The sequence below is a fragment of the Rhinopithecus roxellana genome, chromosome 19 (genome assembly GCF_007565055.1).
Source record: "Rhinopithecus roxellana isolate Shanxi Qingling chromosome 19, ASM756505v1, whole genome shotgun sequence".
NCBI lineage: Eukaryota > Metazoa > Chordata > Mammalia > Primates > Cercopithecidae > Rhinopithecus > Rhinopithecus roxellana.
The window spans coordinates 1,496,973-1,512,740 of NC_044567.1; the positions used below are offsets into that span (position 1 = coordinate 1,496,973).

Sequence of the window (15,768 nt, forward strand, 5' to 3'; positions counted from 1 at the left end):
CTGGCAGATCACTTGAGATCAAGAGTTCGAGATCAGCGTGGCCAACATGGAGAAACCCTGTCTCTACTAAGAATACAAAAATTAGCTGGGCATGGTGGTGGGCGCCTGTAATCCCAGCTACTTGGGAGGCTTAGGCAGGAGAATCGCTTGAACCCAGGAGGCGGAGGTTGCAGTGAGCTGAGATCGTGCCACTGCACTCCAGCCTGGGCAACAAGAGAAAAACTCTGTCTCAAAAAAAAAGTAAAACTGCCTGTATTTGCATATGATATGATAGCATACCTAGGATGCCAATAATAAAAATAAGCAATAAAAGAAATCAGTAAGGTAGCAGAATATAAAATTAACACAAGGAAATCAATAGCCTTCATATATTCAAGCATAAACAGTTAGAGGGCCTATGGTAGAGAAACCTCATTTACAGACAGCAACAATGATCAGCTACTTAGAAATAAACCTAACAACACGTGATCCCAGACCAGGAAAACATTTTTCTTTTTACACTAGTGGTACATTTGAATAAACACTTTAGATTATGTACTGGTATTGTATCAATGATAATTTTTCTGATTTTGATAATTATACTGAGCTGTGTAAAAGAATATCCTTGAATTTAAAAAATACTTATGTACTTAGAAATAAAGGGCCACTGTGTGAATCCAGAAGGCAGAGCTTGCAGTGAGCCAAGATCACGCCACTGCACTCCAGTCTGGGCAACAGAGCAAGACTCTGTCTCAAAGAAGAAAAAAAAAAAAAGAATGAAAAAGAAGAAATAAAGGGCCACCATATCTGAAATTTACTCTCAAATATTTCAGAAAAACAATTATAAAGAAATATATTCTGATTTTGATAATCATAGTGTGGCTGTGTAAAAGAATGTCCTTGAGTTTAAAAAATACATATGTACTTAGAAATAAAGGGCCACTGTGTGAATCCAGAAGGCGGAGCTTGCAGTGAGCCAAGATCGCGCCACTGCACTCCAGTCTGGGCAACAGAGCGAGACTCCATCTCAAAAAAATAAAAATAAAAAAGGAAAAGAAATAAAGGGCCACCATATCTGAAATTTACTCTCAAAAATATTTCAGAGAAATAATTATAAAGAAATATATACATATAGTTACAAAACTGTGTATGTTTATAATGTGTGTATGTGTATATATCGTTATACATAACAGAGAGACAGACTATGAGAGGCAAAGAGATAGAAAATGATAAACCAAATGTGTTAAAATGTTAAAATTTGGAAAATTCAAAGGATATACAGGAATTATTTGCACTATTATTCTAACTTTTACATATGTCTGAAATTGTTTCTAAATAAAAACATTAAAAAATAAAGTCAGTAAAAAAGTTGTGGGCCTAAAACTGGCTATATAAATGATGGTATAATAGCATATATGATTAAGCAGTCATGGGGGAGGTGCAGAATTGAGCTAAAACTGTAGGTGTAGATATCAACTGATCTACAAGGAATATTAAGCTGAAAAAAAGCAATATGCAGAATTTTGTGTTCAAAAATGTATATGGTTGAGTGGTAATGGGTTCATAAAAGGTACAGAGATTACTCAATTAAAGGGGCACCAACTTTGACAGAGGTGGGAGGGGCTGTCTTAGCACAGATGCATTGTATCTCAGCACATATGCAGGAGTCCTGGAATATTAGAAATGAAAAATATCTTGTTGAAAATTTACAGGTAGGGAGGTGCAGACTCAGAAAGATGAAGCAGTTTTCTAAGACTACATTTACCTGCAAATTCTCAGGTCTCTTGACTCCCAGGTTGGAGTTGTTTCAATTTATCCATCCAACCATCCACTCATTCTTTAATGAATATCCACTGGGCATCAACTATGCGCCAGGCACTGTGCTAGCCATAGGCAACACAGTGGTCAACATCCCCAGATATGGTCCTTGCTCACATAGGGGCAAAGACAGACATTAGGGAAGACAGCATACAAGTTAAAAATAATATTTTGAAGAGTATGATAAAGAAAATATTATGAAATATATGATTTTCATTTGAGGGCCAAGGAAGACTTACTAGAGAAAGGAAAATTTAGGCAGAGACCTGAATGATGAGTATATTGGTCCAATAGGTACCAAAGTGGAAGAACATTCCAGATAGAAGGAAGAGCCTGTGCAAAGGCCCTACAAAGGGAAGAGCAGAAAGGAAGCCAATTTTGGCTAGAGTGCAGTGAGCAAGAAGGACAGCAGCAGAGCAAGATGCCTGAGTGTTAAGCAAGGGCTAGATGAGTAGAGCCTTGTTTGCTTTCATTCTGAGTCATGTTTTCTACCACAGAATAGAGGAATGAAAGAAGAGTATGTGCATCTTGCGATTTCAGAGTTTTGAGCTCAGTATTTTTATGATGGGCAAGCACTGTTCCAAAGAGTTAGGGTGTGTGTGTGTGTGTGTGTGTGTGTGTGTGTGTGTGTGTGTATGATATATATGATTCTGGCTCCAATAAAGCCTTAGAGGTTTTAGAACCTAGGTAATAACAATAGAGCTGAGCTTTAGAAATGTTACACTGGAATACGTTAGGTGAGGAAGGTACATTGGAATAAATTTGGTTAAATGAGGTAGAATGAGTTAGATCACTCTGGCTGCTCAGTAGAGGACAGGATGTGGGTGGAGAGTGGGCAGTGGAAATGGAACTCCATGGAGGAGGCCTTTGCAACTCGTCTGGATAGGAAGCAGAGGAAGCACAGACTAGAATCCTGGCTAAGAAGGGGGCAAATGATGTGGAAGTTCAAGAGAATGAAATAGAATGGTAACGGACTTGGACGCAGGCAGTGAGAGAGAGAAAGATGTCAAGGATAGTGTGCAGTGTGGAGAGTGCTGCTTGAGCAACTGTGTAGCTAGTGGAGCCATTTACCAAGGTGGGGAACACCAGGGGAAGAAGAAGTTGAGGGAAAAGGGCCAAGGCCCAATACATGACTGAGCAATCATACAGAATGATCTACCTCAATAAATGCCCAGATATCTTCTTAAAGGGGATCTCCTGAAGACTAAGAATGTCTCATATCTAAAGAAAAGGCTACAATGACAGAATTTGGGCAGAATTTGGGCTTAGGGGCAAATGCTCAAGAGCAAGAACATTCCCCAGGACCTCTCAATTCACATAAAACAGGGCACTACTTATTCTACTCATTTGGTCCACTGGTACCCCAACTCCCACCTGATGCAGCCAAAGAACCTGCCTTCTTCAGCCCAGCCATGTAGGGCCTTCTTTGTGGATCCTGGCTTGAGGTTCCATTCCCTCATTGCCCACTTGTCTACATTTTTGGCTCTCTCCTTTGTTTTTCACTGTGGGAACCATGTCTTCATCTGTGTACGCATAAGCTTCTCTCTAATCTGCTACACCCCAAGCTGGGCATAGCTCATGTCTTAGTCCATTTGTGTTGCTGTATCAGAATACCTGAGACTGGGTAATTTACAAAGAAATGACGTTTATTTGGCTCATGATTCTGGTGGCTGCAAAGTCCAGGACTGGGCAGCTATATCTGCTGAGGGGCTCATGATGCTTCTACTCATGACAAAGCAAAGCGGGGTCTAGGCGTGTATGGAGATCACATGGCAACAGAGGAAGCAAGAGAGCATCTAGGAAGCCAACTCACTTTTATAATAACCCACTCTCAGGATATTAATCCAGTTCTGAGAGAGAAAGAACTCACCCCTGTGGGACAGCAATAATCTATTCCTGAGGAATCCTCCCCCAAGAGCCAATACCCTTCTACTAGGCTCCACCTCCCAACACTGCAGCACTGAGAGTCAAATTTCAACACGAGTTTTGGCACAGCAGCTAATGACTATGCCATAGCCCTATCTATTTCGGTTGAATGGATTCAGGGCTCAGGCGTTCAACTGCTCTTAGTGAAAAACTAGAAAACCATTACATTTCCCCAGAGTTACTCCCCCAGGACAGAAGAAAAAAAAAAAGATTCACTGGGAAGCAGATGAAGAGAACAAGAGTCTGACATCAATCCTATTCAAGGAATGAATACTTTATGAGCTCTGGCCCCTCTGAACCCAAACTGCAAATTTATGAATTCCTTGTGGAAGGGCCTTCAGGTATGAACTATGAATAATCTGCTATTAACCTTAGAAAAAAGCCACTTCTCTTCAGTCCCATATTCATATTGGGAGGGTCTTATTACTGGTACCTTAAACAAGGATATGAGTGGTCTAAGACTCAGAGTGGCAGAAGAATAGACTGCTCTGAGAACACATGGGGTGTTGAAACTCAAAGATATCCTCTGGGGGAAAATCTCCCCACCTTATTTGATGCAATAGGCCTACATTTAGGAAGTATCTTGAAACTATCCCAGAATGTCAGACAATAAAGGGTCTTATCAATCTTCAAGGCTCTGATTTACATGAGGAAACTGAGGCCTGCAACAGTGAAACTATCCATGATTGGGGTCATGGTTGAGTCTCTGGGGAGCACGAAATCCATAAACCCACTCAACTCCCTTCAGCTCTGCAGTCTGAGCTGCACAATTCATGCAAATGGGGACACTCGTGCTGAGAAGAGTAGAAGTGAGGGGAGTTGAACATCAGTTTGTAGTACATCTCTGTCAATGGAGTCAACCACACACAGAGGTCTGCTTTTTGTGTGTTGCTTCGCTCCTTCATTCTGTTCTTAAAGGCAGAAGTGTAAGAAGGAGGAAGAGGGCATGGACAGTGGTCATTAATTGTAATGTTTAACTCAGCCCACATTTTTGTGCCTGGAAGGATTCAGGACACTGTCTCCAACCCGCCTTTCTAGCTCTGTTTCCTACTGCCCCCTACAGGTCTCCTACGGTGCCTTCAATTTTCCACTACCTGCCTACAGGTGTCCTATAGCCCCATCACTTTCTTATTACCCTTTACAGGTGACTTACGGCCCCATCATCTTCCTGCCAACCCTCTACAGTTGACTTATGGCCCCATCACTTTCCTGCTCTACCCTCTACAGGTGACTTATGGCCCCACACACCTGCATTTCCATGATCATGTCTTTGTTTAGGAGGCTCCCTCACCTGAAATACCTGTCCTGCCCTATTCTTGACCTGTCACTTTTTTCTTTTCCTGCAAGGCCTCCTCCCATAGGAGGCCATTGAGCACCCGTCCATTCAGAGGCAACATTTTTCTCTTATAATATCTTCCACTGTTCTTGGGATCTACTTCATGGCACTTCCCATTTACTCAGCAGGAGTTTTACTGCCTGGCTTCTCATAGGCAGAATCTGTCTTACTCATCTTTGCTCAACTGATCCTTGAGTTTCACTGGAATGGGCAAATATACATGTCTCTGTGGCTGATTTTGGTTCCCTATCTAGAACAGGTCACTGGAATCTTAAGAGGTCTCTGCATCCCCCCTCAGAGCTCTTCAAATTATTTTCCTCCTCAGCTATAGGACAACCTGCCTTCCAACATGCCGGATATGGAATGAGACTGTGTGGCACATGAATCTTAGAAGTGATCTTAAAGGCCATTGAGGGGACGTCACTGAAATTTTAAAAAATATTTTCTATCAGTGCTTCTCAAATTTTAATGCATGTATGAATTACCTGGAGTTTTTGTGATAATAAAATGGTGATTCTGATTCAGTAGGTTTGGGGTGCGGCCCGGGAGTCTGCATTTCTCACTGGCTCCCAGGGGAAGCCAAGTGGCTGGCCTGGCATCATCCTTTGAGGGGTAAGGTTCTACAGCACTCTTAAGCTCCAAGAACATGAAGGGCGCCCACTGCTTGAGTGCTCAGAGCTCTGGTGCAGGTGTTTCTCCTACAGTCTCCACAATAGCCCTGATAAGTAGGTAGTACTGTTACCCTATTATATAGATGAATGTCAAAGAGGCCAAAGTCACACAGCTAGCAAGGTTGGAGCCAGGAGTCCAGCATGTCTGACTCCATGACTCTCTTCACAGTTTTCTTCTTCCAACAACCATCGAATGAAGAATGTTTACATTACTATTTGGAGTGGAGTAAGACTGAGGCTGAGGGCATGATTCTAGGCAGGAGGGGCTGAAATTTATTTATTCTGCCTTGTTTATAATCTGCACAGAAGCAGAGTCACAGAATAATATAGTTATGTTCCAAACGGTGATGCCCTGAGAACACCAGTCTTCTGCCATACTTCTAGGCCACCATGAAATCCTGGCCACTGTGGATTGACAGGCTGTTTTCTCCTGGCCACAGACCCCAGCTGGCATAGAGAAGCCATTCCTATCTCCTTCCTGGGGCTTGACTTAGCCCCACAGCTTAGCTTTCAGGGTCTGGGAGACTCTTGGCAGTGAGCAGTAGAGAATGAGGGAAGCAAATGCCAACGGCTGGCACCCAGGAAGGGGAGATTCCCAACTTGGATGACCAGTCAGTGCCAAGACCAATGCCAGGAAGAGAGACTGTACTAGCCCAAGGGTCATGGCAAGAGAAAGCTCAGATCTGGCACCAGGGACAGATTAGAAAACAAGAAGAGCAGCAGCCCAGAGCTGCTAGACCTCTGGCTGAGCAAGCCAGCCTCTGGGAAAACAGAACTCCGTCCTCTCTCCTCTCCCAAAGAGACGGTAAAGAAAGCACCAAGATTAGGGTTATAACAGACTTTCCGTGAGCCTCCCCTTCTGCCTAACAGAAAGAAAGACAAGCTGGTGAACGCTGAGGAATACGGGACACATTCATGATCCCCAATGTCCAAAAGTCTCTCTTGCTCCCAACCGGGGGCCATGGGAGATCCAGCTATACCTGAGTTACTCCCCTCTTTAGGAAAGCATCCATGTACCCTATAGGTAAGAGCTGAAACTTCCTCAAGCAAGCAGCCTTGCAGTTTATCTGGCACTCCTCCTTTGCCCGGTACTATCTCTCCTCTCCTTACACCAGCCCAGAAGACTGTCCCAGTGGATTGCCCTGCCACCTGCATGGGCCAATGGTAGCAGGCCCACAAACAAGCATTAAACAGGGATATGAATGGTCCAGGACTCAACATATGCCTGGTGGATGGGAATTTTTCTCTGTGACACCATTTGCCAAGGTAGTGTGAGTTGGGTGACAGCTTAGATGCCCCATGGAGATACCAATCCATGTGCCACTTCAAACCAAGCACTCTCTTAGAATGAGGTGAGCTAAAGAAGAACGATGCCCATTCCCTGGGTCAGCCTGTAGACTGACTTCCTTGGGGCCAGGCCTATGGCTTCAAGTGAGTCCCCTGAGGGCAAACGTGGTGGTGCTACCTTAGAGGTGGACTCTGTGGGTGGCTCAGGAACTTGTTCCATGCTTGAGTGCTTAGTGCTCTATACTGCTCCTCATGTCAACCTGACTGGCTTAATTGCTGTGAATCCAGCTAGAGACGGAGTCCTGGGCCATACCAAGGAGTCACAGCATCCTTTCAGCTTTCCGGAGGGTGGTGGGTATTCTTGTTAACAGAACCCATATGGGAAATGGAGTTTTGCAGAATCATTGCCCTTAGGCAAAATGACTGAAATTGCAAACAGAACTACCCAACTGAGAACCCTCAAAGGTTTTTTTTTTTTTATCTTTAAAATATATATATGTATATATACACATATAAACTTGTTTGAACAGTAGTTCTGTTGAGGACAAAACTCACCATTCCTACAGGCCCATCTTTACTTCTGATGCAATCATTTTTTACCAAGTAGCTATGGTGTGAGGTTGACTGGATTCTAACAACATATGGAATCACACTGACACTCCATATTTTCCGAAGGGTAAGACTTAGGGACAGCCTGTGGGTGCTATCTAGGGTCATGGGAAACACTACTGAATAAAGCTGAGCACACCAAGTCAATGACAGGTTCTCCGTATCCAGCCGTTAATCAGGAGTGAACGGACATGAAGTAAACAGGGGTGCTGTCCCACAGGTGCAGATCCGAACGACCAATAGTCAGCTGAGATCTTTGGTGTCCTCAGACCAGAACCCGAGAGTTCCGCTCTGCTCTGCTCCCACTCCTCCCCATCCACTGCCTCACCTACAGAGCCACACAAGAAAGACGGCTCCCAGGTGGTACTGGCTTCACAGAGGCCATTCCCAGGCAAGCCTGTACTTCCCTCTCAGCGTTGAAAAAGCTCACTGTTGCCATGGAGACTGGACGCCTTCTGAGCGCTGTGCTTTATCTAGAGTCCAGCGTTCAAACACCTTGGTATACTCAAACCCACTCACTCCCCTGGCTCTCCGGATCGTGAAAATATCAAGGCAGGGTTCTATTAGTCAAATGCCTCAGACGCCTCCTTACCACAATCCACTGTTGGTCTGGGGTTCTTGGCCAAATCCTGGTGTGGGGGTGGCAGCCTGTGATTTTACGGAGGCCCACACATACACATGCATCCTTTCTCCCTAGGAGAAAAGACCTAATTTCAAATCTTGTATCATGGGAGGCCACAGACAGCACCCAGACAAATGGGCTGGTGTGAGTGGTGAGCACGGCCCCTGGATCAGATCAGTCGTGGGGCTGCAGAAAAGGCTGAGGAGATAAAGCGAGCTCAGCCCCATAAAGCAGTGCTGGGTAGGATGTCCACAGTCCACGTAAAACCTGACGCAGCTGGAGGAGGTCCCTGACCTCAGCTTCGATTAACTTCTCTGCTTTGTTCAGCCTCCCACGTTAATGGTTAGTCCCTGGCCATCGTTACTTCCCAAAGTCACACTCCTCAAAAATCTTCTACTCTCACATCCTCCACCAGTTCCAGGGACCAAGGTTCTCACCCTTGCTTCCCCTTGTCCTGCTTTCTTACCCCCATTAGACTATTTACCCCATTCATCATTGACTAACATCTCTGCGTTTTCTGAATTTTATAAGCCAGGCCTGGCTTCATGCGCTTCTCAGAGTCAGATACAGCAAGTGCCATCAGCCTAGCCTCTAGAATTCCTCCAGCCCCACAGCTCCTCCTCCTCCTCAGATCGGTGCGCTTGCACAGCCAAGGGGGTACCTCTGTGATTCCCCTTGTTGGTGAGACTCCTAAATTGGCCTCAGGATGGTCACTTTTCCAGCCTTGACCTCATCACCTGCTCCTACGCACTCAACCCTTTTTTAGCATTTAGTCCCTGAACTTTCCGCCTCAGACCCCATGGAGTACCTTTCTGGGCAGCAGGATGGCCATACCCAACCCAGTCCCCAAGAGCATTATCTGGATGGGATGACAGGATCTGTTCAGGGTTGTTCTGTGGGGTCTGGAAAGGTGCTTTCAGGCCAACAGCTCCTTGCATTCTGGCCTTGTCTCCATCTCCCAGGTGACCTCAGAGCAGTTCCAATATTTCCTAGGGCCTTGGAGCTGTGCCAGTTCGAGCTCTGGGCAGAAGGACCCTTATGCTATGTCTCTGGGTTCTGTAGGTCATTGTGAAAAATGATTTGAAGCCAGACTGGCTGGGCTTTCTCCCATACCATTAGGGTGACCAACTGTCCTCATTTGCCAGAAACTTTTCCTAGGACACAGGATTTTCAGTGCTAAAACTAGACAGTCCTGGGCAACCTGGGATGGTCGGTCACCCTAACCCCTCACTTACAGCTGATGGTTTGCTTTCCATTTCACTGAGAAATGATCACATAGATCCACTTGCCTGCACCTCCATTCCCTGCCTTAATTGCTCCAAAGCTCCTAACTCCATTGGACCTACTTCATATATTTACTTGCGTGTTGATTTATTTCTGTCTTCTCTGACTGACATGTAAGTTTGTCTGCTGTATCCTCAGTGCCCAGGACAGCGTCTAGCATTCAGCCAGTGCTCAGGAAATGTGATTTAGTGGAGGAATTAATGGAAAAATGCGCAATCGCTCCTACAACAGAGTGATCACTGTAGCGCCTTCCTTTTTCAAAGGCTTCAAAAATGTCTCTTTCTCTCTCCCTTGGTCTTTCTCTCTCTCTCTCTAACTCCCACCGTCCTCCACCTGGCTCCCTGCATGGCAGAAAGGGCCTGGTGAGTGGTGAGAAATACCAGAGGAGGAGGGCAGGCAGTAACTCGCATCGTCACCTCCATGGGGACCTACATGTCACATTCACTCTGCAGCTGCAGTGAGCACATCTGCCACTGCCGCTACCACCACTGTAAGGACCCCTTACTCAGACCTGGCGTGGCCAGGGATATCCCAGTGGAAACCACTGGAATGGACAATATTGACATGTGGGGATTCTGGAAAGAATTCCCTGGCTTTTTCAACCAGGCCCAAAAATCAGCCAGCCTGACTGAGTTTTTAACCAAATTGCAAAGTCAAAGCTTCCTGTCCGGAAGAGCAGTCCCTGCCAATCCAGTGTCCATGCTGTAACTCCTGGCTCATCTTTTTTACGACTTCCTGTCTTGCAAAATGTGTGCCTCTAACAAGAAGAGTCATCTTCTATTGAGCATTACGTGTGGTTCCCATGGAAGCACAGCCCATCCACCACCTCAGCTGCTCCCCAGCTTGGAGAGGCAGGATAGCACAGTGAGCAGCAGCAGATCTTCAGAATCAGGCCTGGATTTGGAACAAAACACGACTGACTGCTTGATGTTGACTTAGGCAAGCTGCTCAACTGCTCTGAGTTTCACTTTTTGCCTATGAAGTGAAGGTAACGAGCTCTCCCACAGGGTGGTTGTAAAGGTGAAGATACGGGCACACAGTATGTATGTATGTATGTAAAGACCTGGTACATAGTAAATGCTCAACAAATAGAAGTCTTCATCACCAAGCTTTCATGGTGGCAGCCTGGGAGGACTCTTTGCCTTGCTAAAGACTGTTCTGGGTTCCAGTGTTGGGGGCCGGTTGATCTTGTCTAATGAACGAAGAAAAGATTTCAGGGGAATCTGGCCTACATTCACGGTCGCTCAGATCAGCATCTTAGCCCTAGATTCTATTTATCATAAGCGATGAATGAACAGGAGGTCAAAGAAAGGAACTAAGGAAAGGGAGACATGCAGAAGTAGGTACTTAGAAGGAGACAGTCAGAGGAAAAGTAAGAATTATAGGAAAAAGAATGAGCATGCCATTCAGTTAGCAAGTCCTGAAAAAGGGTGTCAGAACTAATTCTAGTCCCTGGGGAGCCTAAGGTGGTGCTATGCAACCTGGGGGGTTGGTCAATCACTGTAGAACCTTCTAGACAAAAATGAAGGCTCTGCCCACAGGTGAGAGACAGTAGAGGCCTTTGAGGGATATGGAACCCCCACAGGCAGAATTCTATGTTTTATATAAGGTCTCACATTCTCAGTCCCACTAACAAAAGAATACCCATTTATTGTAGGCTTCCTTTGAGAGTATTTAATTACCCATGCACTATGGATCTTGTTACAAAGCAGACAGATCCATATGCATTCTTACCCCCAAGCCCTTGAAGTGGAGGAGCCCCCACTGATGCTAGAGGGTGCTTCTGTCTCCAAGCTGCCTCTAGAGCCTATAAAAAAGGGCTGACAGGGCTGGGCGCAGTGGCTCATGCCTGTAATCCTAGCACTTTGGGAGGCTGAGATGGGCAGATCACCTGAGGTCAGGAGTTCGAGACCGGCTTGGCCAACATGATGAAGCCCTGTCTCTACTAAAAATACGAAAATTAGCCAGGCATGGTGGCGCATGCCTGTAGTCCCAGCTACTTGGGAGGCTGAGGCAGGAGAATTGCTTGGACCCGGGAGGCGAAGGTTGCAGTGAGTCAAAATTGTGCCACTGCACTGCACGCCACCCTAGGTGACAGAGTGAGACTCCGTCTCAAAAAAAAAAAAAAAAAAAAAAAGAAAAAGAAAAAAAAAAGGCTGACAGAACTGATATCAACTAAGATTCCAATGAAGACTCCCCCGCTCACTTAGAACAAGGACCATCCATGCTTGGCTCTTGGATAATCAGAGTCTGATTAGAAATACACATTAAATTAAGTGATCCAGGTTAGTAGGGCAATGGCAAAGCAGGTGTTGGCTACCCATTTAGTCCTGAGAGTCAGAATGGGGCAATGCAATGGCCAGATGCCACCAGGAGGCCTAAGGAAAATGTTGGATGAAGGTGGAGAAAGGCATAAAGGAAGAGGATCTACTGAAGTTAAAACAAAGGATAGAGAAAGAAAACAAAGAGAATTAAACACATACAAATGAAAATGACCCCACATTACATGTTTCTGAATTGTTCCCTTCCATGGGATATTTACATGGGGCCAGTTGCTTACAGCTAGCACTTGGAGTTGAACTTAGTTGCTCTGAAGGAAGAGAGGATGGTTCTCTGCCCTTTACCAGAGATCCAAGCTGTCCAGAGGACTAAAGAGTCCCTGACATTAGAAGGGAAGTTCAGACCAGGTGTAGTGACTCAGTCCCATAAACTCAGCACTTTGGGAGGGGAAGGTGGGAGGATCACTTGAGGCCAGGAGTTTGAGACCAGCCTGGGCAACATAGTGACACCCTGTTTCTACAAAAAATTTTAAAAAAGTAAATTAGCTGGGCATGGGAACATGCACCTGTAGTCCTACTCAAGACGCTGAAATGGAAGGATCACTAGAGCCCAGGAGTTTGAGGTTATAGTGAGCTATGATTGTGCCACTGTACTTCAGCCTGGGCAACAGAGTGAGACCCTGTCTCCCTCTCTCTCTCCTTCTCCCTCTAAAAAAGGGAATCTCCATTTTCGAAGTCTGCCTGCACCCCCTACCCCCACCACCACCCTCAAACCCAGATTCTTTGTTCTTGAAACTTCAGCTGTTCTCTAAATAGGGAAATACACATAAGGTACATTCCTGGAAAGAGAAGGTGTCAGAAGCCTTGGTAGAGAAGGGAATGGGGAGAAAAAATACGGCACAAATAGTGAATGGGGAGAACAAACAATGCACGCACAGGAGGGGAAGGTGGTGCCACACAGAACAAGTTAAGATGGGAGATAAGGAGCATCAGACACAGGCATGGGCAGGGGAGAGTCTCCTGGATGTCCTGAGCAGCAGTGACTGAAAGGACAGATAGGGACTGGGAATCACCTTTATGTGGCTATGATGGAGTCCAGTTCATTTGGAAGCAGCCTTAAGTCCACAAATGGATAAATGCATGATCTGGCTGCCCTATGGCTTGGATCCTCTCTCTTTCCACTCTCGTCCTCTTTTATCCTGCTGTACTCATACTGGCCTCCTTTCTACTTCCCCAATTCCCACCTTATTGGAGAGGCCTTCCCTGGCAAGAGCAGCTTCCTGCCACTGCACTCCCTGCTGCCTGCTTTAATTTTTCTCCTTGTACTTATTGTCAATAATTTATTTTGTCTGTTTCCCCCAGTGGAATGTGAGTTCTGTAAGGAACTCCGTAAACTCCGTATCTTCTAAATACTGCTTAGCACATAGCAGGCCTCATTAAATATTTGTTGAAAGAATGCATGAACCAAAAGCCATCATATTTATTATATGTATAAAGAGTTCTGTTGGCTGAAGTGTTGGGTGTTTTGGGTTGGACCCCCTATAAGGGTAAGGGGTAGGGGAAAGGGTCCGTAACCACAGCAGTGGAGAAACCTCCATAAGAGCTGCTGTGTTCTGTTTGGAAATCCGTATTTCCACCTCTGCTCCGAGGTTTATAGGCTTGTGGCAGCTGGCCTCCACATTGGCCCCCAACAGTCCTCGGCTCCTGACATTCATGCCTCAGTGTAGTTCACACCCACTCAGAACAGGATATTGCAAAAATAACGGTGTGCAACCAATAGTATTGGTCATCAAAGACGCAGTGTCTTCTTTCTCTTTCTCTGATTACCCACCCTGAGGAAATCCAGGCACCATGCAGTGAAGACACTCAGCTACCCAGGGAGAGAACGTCACAGGGAGGAACTGAAGCTTCTTGCCAACATCCAGCACGATGTGAGTGAAGCATCTTGGAGGCAGATCCTCCAGCCCTAGTCAAGCCTTCAGAGGAGGCAGCCCTGCCTGACGTAGTGATGGCAACCTCATGAGACTCCAAGCCCAAAGCACTCAGGTTCCCAACCCACAGGAACCATGTGAGATAAGAGATGTTTATTACTGTTTTAAAATGCTAAGTTTGAGAGTAAATTGTTTCACAGTGCTAGGTAATAATCACAAAGTGGATGATGTGGGGACAAGCAATCCCAGGTTTGAGTTGATAGACTATGGCCCAGAATGTATCTTTTAGTGAGTAACTGTGAAGTGCATTTCCCACTCTGGAGATAGCTGGTCCCAGTTTGATTCTGCAACTCTTAGTAGCCACAAATGCCACCTGTATCCTCAATAAACTTTATTTAGACACAAATAGACACAACAGAAAATACATACACAGATACAGATTTTTTTTTTCTCTATAGGATGAACAAACATCACATAAGGAATTGTAAAAGTAGGTGCATGGAACGTAAGAAAATATTGCACAGTTCCTTGTTTACTCACACAAGACACATATCTCAGGGGAAGACAGGGATACACTATCCCTACAACAGAATTCACATTTGATCTATAACAGCACACAGGTATTGGGACGGTAATCAAAGGAGTTAGGGATCCAGTGACTCTTGATGTGACAGAATGCTCACAACACTCGTAGGACCTTGTTTAAACAAAAGACAGAATTGAGGAGGAGTCCGTGCCCCCCGCACAGATGCTCTGCAAGCTGTCAGCTAGGTCGTAAAGCAGCTCAGCAGAAACTCTAGGTTAGCTTTCATCTTGAGGCTTGAAGGTTTGCATAACCTTCTACCTTTGTGTCCACATCCCAGAGTGTTTACGGAGACACACTGAGGATGCTGAAACTCTCCACATGCACACCGGCTTAGATACCACAGTACAGAACGTTGACATTGGTTTATAAAATGCAGCTTTCAAAAGGAAAAGGAATAATAGCCAAGAGGCGAACACACACATTGCAAATGCTGCTACATCCACCGGCAGTGTTTTCTACCACACTCCCGTGGTCCCCTCCCACAGGGAGCCGCCGGCATCTGCGTCCTGCTCTCTGCCATGGGTGGAGTGGGATGGGTGTCTCTTGGAAGTCTATCGCCCTCTAAAGTCACACCTGTGACCTCCTGGTAACTCCTGTCAGAAGCCACGCATGTCACCAGGACAAGCTGCCATGGAACCACCCCGCTTATTCCTGTCCCAGACAAGCCTCTGGCCTCCACACCATCTTCTCATTTCAGATGGGGGTTCCCTAGGCCACCTCTGTATTTTAGTAAAAAATGGTTTCCACTGTACCCTTGGTGTGTCCTCTTCCTAATGTGACAAATCCAGATGAGATGAAGTTATGGAGATCAGGTCCTCCACTTCGGTAAGCATCCTTCCCATAATGCCCTGCAAGAAGATGGGGCAGAATTACCTGGCGCATCCACAACACCAACATGGAAGACAAGCGCAGTTGCACCTCACTCAACAGTGACGGCATGCATACCAGCAGCTAAGTCAGAAGGTGGAGGCAGTCAAGAATATATATACACATATATATAAAATATATATCATATATGAAAATTATATATATTACTGAATATATATACATATACATATACATATATATAATTATATATAATATATGTGTATATATATTAGTATATATATACACATATATATACTCAGGGGAAGACAGGGATACACATCCCTACAACAGAATTCACATCTGATCTATAACATATAATATAATATATATAAGTATATATATACATATATGTATATAAAACTACACAACAAAGAACAAAGTCCTGGGAACATTACATTACATTGAACGTATAGGAGAGCAAAGGAGACACATGGCTTGATTTTGGCATTTCTGGCTGAGTGCAAGGTACACCAGAACCTTAGTCTATTTGTCCCAATGCTCCTTCCTTTATCTCACCTTCCCTCTGTCTCTTTCATCCATTATTCATTTGTTTTTCCTTCCTAATGTTGATGA

The 15,768-nt window shown here is 45.2% G+C and overlaps 1 protein-coding gene across 3 annotated transcripts in view; it reads right to left on the reverse strand.

The window, feature by feature from the left end:
- Window positions 1-15,768, reverse strand: part of SHISA6 (shisa family member 6) — a 329,458-nt gene that overhangs the window by 168,318 nt on the left and 145,372 nt on the right. For 2 of the 3 annotated variants that reach the window (XM_030923739.1, XM_010376133.2), the window contains exon 3: window positions 15,081-15,176. The exons of the other annotated variant lie outside the window; for it this stretch is intronic. In XM_030923739.1, the coding sequence (XP_030779599.1) occupies window positions 15,081-15,176 (96 nt within the window). The remainder of the gene's footprint in view (window positions 1-15,080; window positions 15,177-15,768) is intronic. 3 annotated transcript variants of the gene reach the window in all.